The sequence below is a fragment of the Ranitomeya imitator genome, chromosome 3 (assembly GCF_032444005.1).
Source record: "Ranitomeya imitator isolate aRanImi1 chromosome 3, aRanImi1.pri, whole genome shotgun sequence".
NCBI classification, from domain to species: domain Eukaryota; kingdom Metazoa; phylum Chordata; class Amphibia; order Anura; family Dendrobatidae; genus Ranitomeya; species Ranitomeya imitator.
In genome coordinates this window covers 665367319-665379613 of record NC_091284.1, presented here as the reverse complement: position 1 = coordinate 665379613, position 12295 = coordinate 665367319, and the positions used below count along the sequence as shown (strand labels likewise).

Genomic DNA, 12295 nt, shown 5'->3' with positions numbered 1-12295 from the left:
CGTGCAGGAGGAAGGCTGTTAATTTTCATTAATGCTGAAGGCTTATGGACTTTAATAAACCTTCATGTTTGAGCAAGATATTGCCTGCCTGTGTGAACGTTACCGACCTACAGAGCAACTGATCCCATACATTGCTTAAACACTGACGTGTGAAGGAGCCCTAAGTACGGTATGTGTTTGCACAATTCATCACAATATCAAAAGACATAGTGTTCTCACCCTTGGTGATGCATACTGCAAAATATTGCTTTTTAGCTTCTGCATGAAGACGAGGTTATAGAACACTATGATGGAGTCGTGCTGTCCTTCACGGATCAACACATGCTTGAATGTCTGTAAAAGAAGAACGGTAATTCAATTTTGGATGTACAAGATGTGGCAACACATGAAAAGCGCCATGGAATAAATGGCGCTATAATAATAAATAAAAAATAATAATAATACACCTGACAAAAGAGCCAGTATGCACTGAAGTAGCAGATAACTGAAGATTCTCCCAGTGATCTGTAAACAATAGATCTTTACAATAAGGTGGAAATAACGGAATGATTCTTATTCTTCTCCAGGTTTTCTTTGTATATATTTATTATTATTCTATTTCCATTACCATCATCATCTTGTAATATTATTGGAAGCAGGAACACAGCACTTACAAGGTGTGAAGTATTAATAATGTCTTTTGTACAAATTGCCCAAAGGGAAGCAGTTTGGGTGAGCGAGATAGTGTACGTACATTTAGAAGAGTAAATAATCGGTAAGCGAGCGCTACTAGGAAAGTTAGTTCCCGATTATTAGGCCATGTAAATATGACGGCGATCGTCCAATGAATGAGCTTGTCCGTCAGCTGATCAGAAATCATGGTTATCGGCAAAGCATTGCCCACTGTAAAATTAGGAGATGTGCTCCTCAGAACATCACGCTGTAGGGGAATTTGCGGAGAACATGTTGCTGTTTGCCTGCGTCAACAGGCCAGTAAGGGGGCGCAGATGGACTTGTATAAAATCAAATGTCTCTCGTTAAGATGCATTGACATACCAAAATTATCATGCCTAAATGCACCAGAAAAAAAACATTTGTGGCTGAAATAGTTAATCTTTTATCAGCACTACAGATTAGTAAAATTGGCATGAGTGAATATCAGAAAGTGAATCCCATATTTCAATGAATGAACAATACATATAAGGGGAAAAAAATTAGGCTTCAGGGAGCGCTGCCAAGGATCCAAGGAAACAATTCTATGGTTTAAAACTTTAACATTTATAAAATGTATTTAATTATTGAAGGATCAATAGGCATCGTGTGAAGAATAAGGGCTCCAGGGCAAAAATATCCATTGACAAGAGTCTGTGCAAGTGGCTTTAGCTTTGCAACCGATTTTACAAGTGTATGGACATGCAGTTTATACATGAATTTGTTTAAATGGAATCTGTCAGCAGATTTTTGCTATGTAAGCTGAAGACAGCATGCTGTAGGGGTTAAAACACAGGTTTCAACTATGCCTCTTATTAAGCTCTGAGGTTTTGCTTACCTGTAATGATTATTTTAGAAGCAGGAGCTTTTCATTGCTGGGACACAGCATTGTGCTGCTCCTTTGAAAAGCAGCTCACTGTCTGTTGACATTGTATGTGGAGAGCATGATGTGGGCGGGGGCAGCTTTCACAGCTCTGCTACATTGCTGAATCTAAACGCTCTCATTGTGCCGCAGCACCCAGTAAACGAAGTGATACATCGCTGGATTCAGAGTCTCTTTGTCTACATCATGCTGTTCTCAGATGAGATATCAAAGGCCTGCTGACAGATTCCTTTTTAAAGCCTGTGCACTATTCACCTCCAGGTGTGCACATGGCTGAGATTACATGGTTAATTTAACTCATTCACAACATACGACAAATATTTATGTCATATGTCGTGTCTCAGACTTTGATGAGAGCTCTGGCGCTGAACCCACATCTTTCTCCACACAACGGCTGATTTAATCAGCTTTCATGTGCCTTTAACAGCCACGTGATGATTGGAGCTCCACCCGCAGCTGTTAACCAGTTAAATCCTGCGGTCAATGGTATCCAACCACAGACAGCTGTTTCGGGGTATTTACCCCTCATCAGTGTGGAGTAGGAAACTGGCTATTAGGAGCAGTGCCTAGTAAAAGGACTATAAACATAAGGATGAATGACCTCGGGGAGATCAAAACATCCAACACCGCGGAGACACCATCACGTGTTTCTCAACGCAGTGATCCAGAACACTGCTCCCATCCCATATTTTGGCATAGGTGGTTTTCCTTTTTGGATGCCCTTCCTGTGGTTGTTCCTTCCCGGTGAAAGGCCTGGCTATTTATTGCTTGCATTGAGAAACACGTGATGGTGTCTCCGCGGCTTTTCTACATGCATTTGCATATTTCCCATAACGCATGGGAGCAGTGTTCTGGATCACTGCGTCGAGAAACACGTGATGGTGTCTCCGCGGTGTTGGATGTTTTGATCTCCCTGAGGTCATTCATCCTTATGTTTATAATCCTTTTACTAGGTACTGCTTCTAATAGCCAGTTTCCTACTCCACACTGATGAGGGGCAAATACCCCGAAACAGCTGTCTGTGGATGGATACCATGTTTTGGCATAGGTGGTTTTCCTTTTCGGATGCTGCCCTTCCCGTGGTTGTTCCTACCTGGCAGCAGGTTTACTAGTCCTCTAGTGATAAGCTCCTGCTCATAAAACTGTGAAGCAGCCCAGTAAGTGACACATCGTTGTAATCAGTCTCTATGTTCCTACATTATACTGTCCATAGATTAGGTAGGAAAAACATAGTGTCAAATTCCCTTTAAGAGGTTAACAGCAGCAAATGGAAGGCATCCCAGTCAATGCTGTCAGAGGCAGATGTCAGCTATACAATATAGATGTCATCCACCCTTTTGTGCAGCAGGCTCTGCTCCTGAGTCTGCTCCAAAGTCCCTGACACACACCAGTGATGGGGTTCAAATATATGAATAAAATTAACAGTTCTCTCTGCATTTATGCAATCACTTACCTCTTGATTTGTGTTTGTAAGCTGTTTGTATGCTGTCACAATAGTCTTAAACCTGAGATCAATGTTTTTAGCTTTACAAATGCCATACATGGAACACATCATAATCTAAAAAAAATGAAATATTCATTACTACCAAATGATGCCTATATCTGATTTCAGGCAGATTACACAACATCTTGTTGTCAACAGTGCATCTAAAAAAAATGTTGCAGTTTTGTACTAAAGCCCATACACATTAGTGTGCTTTCAGGCACCAGTTTGGTGGCCCAATCAGGGCTTATGTCCGAAACCCCTGCAAAATGGGACTCGGACATATGCACAGTGGGTCATAGACCATATTGGTGTCTGCAGAGCGAACATGTTCTCTGCCATGCATAATTTTAGAGCGTGTACTCCAACTGGAGGCGGACAGTCAGACATAGTGCACTGTGTATGGGTGTCTGCCTTCAGTATGTGAATACGCTGGAAAATGATTCACGGCAGAGCGTATGTTCACTCTGCCAGTATTATCATAGTCTATGGCCCCGCCGGTGCATATGTCTGAATTCCTTTTTGATGGCCACTTATTTCCACAGGTGATGATGGGGAAGAGAAGGATTGGGAAGATGAAATTTCAACACTTGATCCTTTGTTTTCAGGGAACATAAGCTGCTACCAGAGGCTCTCTTATCTCTCCCCAATTGAAAATACATGAATACTCAGCTGAGCAATGTGTTTCGATCTGTATGGGGAAGTTAAATGTTCGGTCGGGCTGCTATCATATGTATGGCCAACTTAACTCACATTGTTAATAGATCCATCTTTGCCATGAGTGGAGGAGGTAACTGCTGAACAGGGTCACAATAGTTGGTGACTGCTCACAAGACTAGTCTGTTTGTGAATGACTTTATGCCAACAACTGCACCCAAGACAGACCCAAAACATCAATCCTGTGTTAGCAGTTCTCATGCTCTTTTGAGCCAATAATCGCCATCAAGCGCCTGCCAATATTCTTTTTTAGCTATATAAGGGTTCAAATGAATGGGCATCTTCAGATTTTGTTGTGTAACAATTTTAAGACCAAGGCCATCAAAAACATGAATGTCTGCAGCAAAATATCACTGGAAGGACACTTTCTCTTTCTCAGCCTAAGAATTTTTTGAAAGGTAAAACATTGTGTGGATTCAATCAAAATTGGATTCAATCCAAGGTGGGTCCATGACATCCATAACTCTATGTATGGTTTTTGGCAATGTGCATGGGGTTAGTTGTTTGGGATTTTTTAGTTATCTGGGGCTGGCATTTTTCTGCTATACAGCTATCATTACAGACAACCACATGTTATGGCTGCAAAACAAATATGAAGCTTTAATATAATTATAAGTATCATGCCTTAAGAGTAAAATTATTTAATATTGCAAAGTTTGAATTACATCGGTTTTCCACCACTTCCCAATCTTTGAAAGGGGCGGTTTAAAAAAAAAATTTGTGATGAAAAAGAGCATTATTTACCACTCCTGTTTTCCCATCCATTTAGTTAGCTGAAAGTTGAAGCCATGGATTAGATCCAGGGTCAGGTGATTGAACAGATTGGATGTGATCACTTCTGGACCCAGGAAGTAGAGTGACACGTGACTGGACTGGTAAGTAACACTTACCGTATATACTCGAGTATAAACCGAGATTTTCAGCCCATATTTTTAGGCTGAAACTGCCCCTTTCGGCTTATACTCAAGTCAATCCCAGGGGGTTTGCGGGGGAGGGGGAGTGGCAGCTGTCACATCATACTCACCTGCTCCCGGCGCAGTCCCGGGTTTTCCGATGCGATGGTCTCCAGCCGCCGGCACCTTTTCCAGTGTTCAGCAGTCACATAGTACTGCTCATTAACACTAGGACTACTGGTATAGTCATTTTGACAACTTGCACTTTAGTAGTTCTAGTTGGGGGTCATGAGTCCAGTAGTCCTAGTGTTAAAGTAATGAATATGGATGCGACTCCACTCCCGTAGAGGTTGAGCGCATATTCATCACTTTAATGAGCGGTACCAGTGACTGCTGAACACAGGAACAAGCTGCCGGCCCGGGACAACGGAGAAGCAGGAACCACGCCAGGAGGGGGAGTATAACGGGGGAGGGTGAGCATTGCGATATTCACCTGTCCCCGTTCCACCGCTGGGCTCCTTATTCCGTGTCCTCTGGCTGTGACGTTCAGGTCAGAGGGTGCGATGATGTGGTTACTGCGTACCCTCTGCCTGAACAGTCAGAGAGCCGGAAGACGGAGTGGCGCACGGCGGTGGAACGGAGACCGGTGAATATCGCAAGTGTCGGGGGCCTGAGCGACGAGAGGTGAGTATGTAATTTTTTTTTTCATCGCAGCAGCATATAATTTAAGGGGCAAAATCTATGGAGCATCTTATCGGGCCAACAACCTTTGTGCAGCATTATATGGGACATAATATTCTATGGAGCATCTTAAGGGGCCATCATTAACCTTTTGTGCAGCATTACATGGGGCATATTTTAATATGGAGCATCTTATGTGGCCCAACATGAACTTTATGGAGCATTATATGGGGCGTATTTTGCACTTAACCTACTGATGTCTCAATTAGTGATGAGCGAGTATACTCGTTGCTCGGGTTTTCCCGAGCACAATCGAGTGATCTTCGAGTATTTATTAGTGTTCGGAGATTAAGTTTTCATCACCGCAGCTGAATGATTTACAGCTATTAGCCAGTTTGATTACATGTGGGGATTCCGTAGCAACCAGGCAACCCCCACATTTACTCAGCCTGGCTAATAGCTGTACATCATTCAGCTGCCGCAATCAAAACTAAATCTCCGAACACTATCAAATACTCGGAGATCACCCGAGCGTGCTCGGGAAAACCCGAAATTTACCAGTAGCTGCTGCATTTCCCACCCTAGGCTTATACTCGAGTCAGTAAGTTTTCCCAGTTTCTTGTGGCAAAATTAGGGGTCTCGGCTTATACTCGGGTCGGCTTATACTAGAGTATATATGGTTCTTCTTTTATAACGATCACTACCCCATTTACAACGTTTGAAAACAACACAAAATATATTATTTTCATATTACTCAATTGTATTTTTTTTTCTTTCGTCATAAATCTCCAGTTTTAGTAAAGTCACAGGCAAAAAATTTAGAACATCCGATTTCAATTGAATTAATTAAGTACACAATGCAATTCAGCATCAGGTCAATACCGAGGCAAGAGAAATCCTTACTTGGTCTAAGTGTCTGTCCTTCATCAGTTCATATTCATGTTGTAATGTATGCTGGAAAAGTGTCCAGATGATGTGCTCGAGTTCTAGATGGTCGGGTAAGAGATTGGTGCAGAGGCTGTTCAGCCGGAGATATGCCAAGCGGTACACTGAGCAACACAAGGAGTAGTGAAAAAGAGTTTCATTAGCTTATTACATGTAATATAAAACCCTACATGACAATAAGTCGCCATATGCAAAACAATTTCCCAAGATTAGAACTAGAATAATTATCAACAGATCAGCATCAGCTTGTTTAGTTCTGGTTCCTTTTTTTTTTTTTTTTTTTTACCTTTTTTATAAAAAACAGAAAGTGAGGTTGATCGCTGCTGAGGCTGGGAAACTTGTGGGCTCTGACCATTTGTGCTGGATGTTGTGTGCACACTGGGGGCAGCACACTGGTGCAGATTTCGTGAAGGTGATAGGTAGCTGAAAGTACAACAATATTAGTTTATCAATATTCACACAGCAATATATTTTGCACATTGTTATAAGCCCCTATATATCAAACGTTCGGATCACTGTTTTGGATAGTGCCAGGTAGGTGACAATGTTACACGTGAAAAAGTATATGAGCCAGTGATGAATCAAGTGTTAATTCAAGGTAATAAATCTTAAATAAATATGGAAAGATGACTAAACTATTAAATACAGGCAGAATGATCTAGGCATAAATTATTTTTAAAACTGTAGCGCATGAGAATGCCAGGATGAAGGTATGCAGAAGCTACTCATGGCCAGTTTACACTTATAAATGAATGCAATTTTAACACTTTACGGTCTTATTAATGTATATACTGCAGGGCACCACATAAAAGAGCCCTATGAAAGGCAGAGAACTGGAATATACTATTAAAAGGGTATTCTGAAGTTGGTATCTCTAGACGCACACCAGCCACAAATACCAGTTTGCTGAAGATTGACAGATTAGACCAGTGGCATAGTCACACCACTGGCGGCAGCTAGCAGAGGCAGATTTGTTTCTGCAACATGGGACACGTGCGGGGAACTAAAGCTGTCCGGGTCCAATGTCCCTGCCAGCTTTAGAGCAAGGCAAGCAAGCTGTAAAGCATAGAGTCTGTTCGAGCCATCCTTACCTGAAACCTACACAGAAAGCAATACACTATAAAATGAAAAATCCCTCCGTTCTTGAAATCAGAGGGTTTTTATAAGGGAGAAAATACAAAGTTGATTGTTTTCATAAACAGAAACGAATTTGACCCATTTATAAACTTACTACAGACAACACTTACAGATCTGCTGCAGTAGGATGGTGTTGAGACGGCTGCTGTAACGTGCTCGTTGATTCCTGGTGATCTGCTCCCTCCCGGTCTCTACTTTGTCTGATTAAATCAAACAAAGGTGAATCCTTGAAGATAAAAAGAAATAAAACTGATTAGGGTCCCTATAAACACATTCCAATACAGGTTACTGCATAAAGATATAATCTAGGGTGTCTGCCTGGCATTGCAGAGGTGCTGGTCCTAGCAGACCCAGATGAGCTCTGCCATTGAATCACAATAGAGAACTTTCTTCCCCGAAACGGAGGCTGCTGTGAATGCTGCAGGTACAGTGGAATAAATGCACAATAAAGGAAAATTCATAATGTCCTCACAAATCTGTTATAATCTCTTAGGGCACAAATTGTGTAAAAGTAAATCAAATTAAACAGGTACATCACACAGCTAGGGCAGTGATAAAAGTACAATAGTTATGGCTACGGAAATGTGGATAGACAAAAGCAGAAAAAAAAGACTGGTTATTAAATCACTAGATGGTAGCTCGATTCTAACGCATCGGGTATTCTAGAATATGTATGTTGTTTATTTATAAAGATTTTCGAATAATATATTGAATACATAGGATTCGGCCAGCCAATTAGCGAAGCGTGGTTCAAATCCGGCGCCAATTCGCGGCCGGACTGCGCCTGTCGCGGATTGTTCGCAGCCGGCCACATAATATATAGCACAGCCACGTAGTATATAACAGCCCACATAGTAAATAGCACAGCCACGTAGTATATAGCACAGCCACGTAGTATATAGCACAGCCCACGGAGTGTATAACAGCCCACATTACATATAACACAGCCACGTAGGTTATAACAGCCCACGTAGCATATAATACAGCTCACGTAGTATATAACAGCCCACGCACGCAGTATATAACACAGCCCACGTAGTATATAGCACAGCCATGTAGTATATTGCACAGCCACGTAGTATATTGCACGGCCCACGTAGTATATTGCACAGCTCACGTAGTATATTGCACAGCCCACATAGTATATTGCACAGCCACGTAGTATATTGCACAGGCCACGTAGTATATAACACAGCCAGGCAGTATATTGCACAGCCATGTAGTATATTGCACACCCCATGTAGTATATAGCACAGCCACGCAGTATATTGCACAGCCGACGTAGTATATAGCACAGCCCATGTAGTATATAGCAATGTGGGCATCATATCCCTGTAAAAAAAAAAAAAAAAAAAAAAAAGAATTTAAATAAAAAATAGTTTTATACTCGCTCTCCGTCGTCCCCCCGGATCCAGCCGATGCGTTTACCGATGCTCCTCGCGACGCTCCGGTCCCAAGAGTGCATTGCGGTCTCGCGAGATGAAGACGTAGCGGTCACGCGAGACCGCATGTCATCTCGCAAGATTGCAATGCATGGAGCGGTCAACGGAGCATCAGGAGGAGCGGGAAAGGCCTGTTCTGGATCTGGGGGGCCGACGGATGGTGAGTATATAACTATTTTTTTTTAAATTATTTTTAACATTAGATCTTTTTACTATTGATGCTGCATAGGCAGCATCAATAGTAAAAAGTTGGTTACACAGGGTTAATAGCAGAGTTAACGGACTGCGTTACACCGCGGCATAACGCGGTCCGTTAATGCTGCCATTAACCCTGTGTGAGCACTGACGGCAAGGGAGTAGGGAGGGACTAATTCTCGGCCGGACTGTGCTCGTCGCTGATTGGTCAGCCAATCAGCGACGCGGGATTTCCGGGATAGACGGAAGTGACCCTTAGATAATTATATAGTTGATACCGGGCATTTCAGGTAACTTCTCAGAATAAGCTTTTGTATACATGTGCACATGAGGAATAATGGCATTACATGGTTTGTATCATGTATTTTTCACCAGTTTTCCCCTTTGCAGGCTCTATCTAAGGTCGTGGTCACATTAGCATATGGCATCGGATACGATATGCGAGTAACACTCGACAAACTGCTGTGAACGTGCGCCGAATGTCACAGCACAGTGCGGAGGAGACGGAGAATGTCATTTACCCATCTCCATTGCCGGCATTAGCAGTAATAGCGATTCACTCGGATGACATGCAAGTGCAGTGCGATGTTTCACACGCATTCGTATGGATTCTCTCATGTTGAATCACTGTCCCATAGAATAACACTGGTCCGCGTGCTATGCGATATTTTATTGCATAGCACTCGGCCATGTTATACACTCGTGTGACTCCGGCATAATTGTCAATTCTCTCTAAACTTTGTGGGTAGAGACTACCGAGCAATGTTAGCTCATATACACAGAAAACGAGGGATTCCTGCTTTTTTTGGCTGTAGCATACAAATAGAAGCTGTAGAAGGAAACAGTATTCAGCAGAGTTGAGCAGTGTAGCTGTGAAACCACCTCTTGGGTGAGCTAAACTGCTTGATGGAGAGGAAGGATGTTTTTCTGTCTGTTTCTGCAACTCTCCCTTCACCTCACTCCTCCTTTCCTCAAAGTATAAAAGGAAGAGTAACCTGACATTCAGTGTTGACAGTCCATTTTGCTTAGACTAAAATGAATTTGAGCAGATTTTCATAGCTGACATTGAGTTCAGTAAACAGGAAGGAGGAGAAATGGCTAATAGTTGGAGAATTAAATAGAAAACTTTTATTAGATACATTAGAAAGTTTAATACTTGTTCTGTTGACTTATGCAAAGTTTGTTGAAGTTACATTGACCAATTAAGGTCCGTTTAGTCCTAGCCATTAAATGGATAAATAGAATGACTAAACCCCACATGAAAACATATGACTGGATTAATATGTATCTATGCAGAACTACATAAAAAGAAAGTGTATGAAGAAGAAATATAAAAAAAAAAAAAAACATCTTGTACTAGAATTAAAAACAGATTTGGTCGCCTGGTGTTTGCCTTTTAATTCGAGGACAACATTTCTAAATATGATACAAGTACTTTTGATTTCATACCAGTAAAGTCACAGGATATTATTTGTTGAATACAATCTGATCAAAGATATGGACAAATTGGATCAAGTACGTTAAAGAAAATTGATAACTACCAAATGGGAGCACATTTTTATTCAACAAAAAGTCAGACTGGGAACCTCGTGTTATAGGAATTATTTGATGAAAACCTTCACAAGAGTTCAAAGTGAAGGAAGCCAAATCTGAACAAGAAAAACATTAAGCATGATCTGCCAGAGGTTGGAACATTTTAGCACATGTAAAGGAACAGAAAATAAACCTTTGTTTACTTGGAAGTTGATTATTTATTTTTTCGGTCAATTATAATGTTATTCTCCCTGACCTGTACTCATATAAGCTCAGTGACCATAAATGAGGAATTTTCTGGCAGAACTAGCCAATTGGACTACTTGGACAACCCCTTCTTGATCTAAAATAAAACAGACTACACTCACCTCCCGTGCTGGCGTCATTCCCTCACTTAAATACACAGGGTGTTTTTTTTTTTTTGCTCATGGTAATTTTACTTATACTTGCATTATTAGGGCATAAATATAAATAGCAATTTGTTTTTAAATTAGAATGTTAAATCTGGTATAGAGAAATCACGGTCATCATATCAGTCATCCTAAACAAAAAGATACATTGTTTTGAAGTGCAAATTATAGATATCCATGGAATCACAGCGAAATGCTATGATACAATACCTACAAACAGAATGTATCTTTGCAAAGGGCACAGAAAAAACACTTTGTTCACCTTTGAACACTTTTTTTTTCCTTCATAGTTCATACATAAGTTAGCAGCATACATTGTAAAAACATTATTTATATCCATAAATAAAGCTAGGACAAGAACTATAACGCATTTACAAGGTCATTTAAATATTATAAAAGCTGAAAATTATTAAAAGGAATGTGTTCTCCAAAAATAAAAAAAGGTTCTCTTTTCAACAATTGAAAATAAATGTAAAGTATTAATGTTTTAATTAAAAAACAAACTTATACGTATTGTTTAATGGTATAGCAGATGAAAAAATAATTAATTTTGATATTTTCTACTTTTAAACACTAGGGGGAGCAGCTGCTGAAATTTTTCATCAAAACCTAGTGTAGTGCAAACTCGCATTACGACTGCAGTAAAAGAGGGCGGGGCCTGCTCATGTGTGTGATGTCACTCCTCTCCTCCCCGTCTGGGTGTTCGCAAAAGGATAAGGAAGGATGAAGTTTAGGATCATAGTACAGTGACATTTTGTTGGTGACTGCAATGTGATACCGATTCTGTTAGTTGGTGCTGACTTTGTGATCTCTGCTCATCGCCGATGCCCTGGACATCCCGCCACCATTTGCCGGTGACCACTGCGAGAGAGGTGACAGATGGAAATTGTAGCACAGAGCACTGGGTTACAATAAAATGGTGCCTGGCTCCCTCCCACAGATGTGAACTGAACAGGCCACGGGACAAGCTCAATAACTGACAACAGAGGCAGCCACATTATAGGAGATACGGTCGGACACCGACTGCAGTCTCCCATTCGTAGGGGCTGACATATTTGCGGTAAGTGTTGTTCTCAACACTCAGTAGCAAGTTTGGACATAAAATTGTGCTAAATAGGATTCCAACCTACCAAACTAATTTTGAGGGCGTAGTTGTTTCTAAGGCTAGCTTCACCCTAGCGTTCGGCAGGGCTGTGGACAGCAGCCTTCTTCCTCTGTGAAGCCCCGCCCACTGCAGCACCTCTTCCTTCAGCTCCGCCTACGTCTGCATGCGTCCTGCGTACCCT

At 41.4% G+C, this 12295-nt stretch overlaps 1 protein-coding gene across 1 annotated transcript in view; it reads right to left on the bottom strand.

Annotated features, from left to right (window-relative positions):
• Positions 1-12295, bottom strand: part of RB1 (RB transcriptional corepressor 1) — a 398991-nt gene that overhangs the window by 32731 nt on the left and 353965 nt on the right. Inside the window, exons 18-22 of the mRNA XM_069758297.1 lie at positions 7540-7655; positions 6579-6715; positions 6251-6396; positions 3027-3131; positions 220-333 (exon numbers count right to left, since the gene is read on the bottom strand). Of these exons, the coding sequence (XP_069614398.1) occupies positions 220-333; positions 3027-3131; positions 6251-6396; positions 6579-6715; positions 7540-7655 (618 nt within the window). The remainder of the gene's footprint in view (positions 1-219; positions 334-3026; positions 3132-6250; positions 6397-6578; positions 6716-7539; positions 7656-12295) is intronic.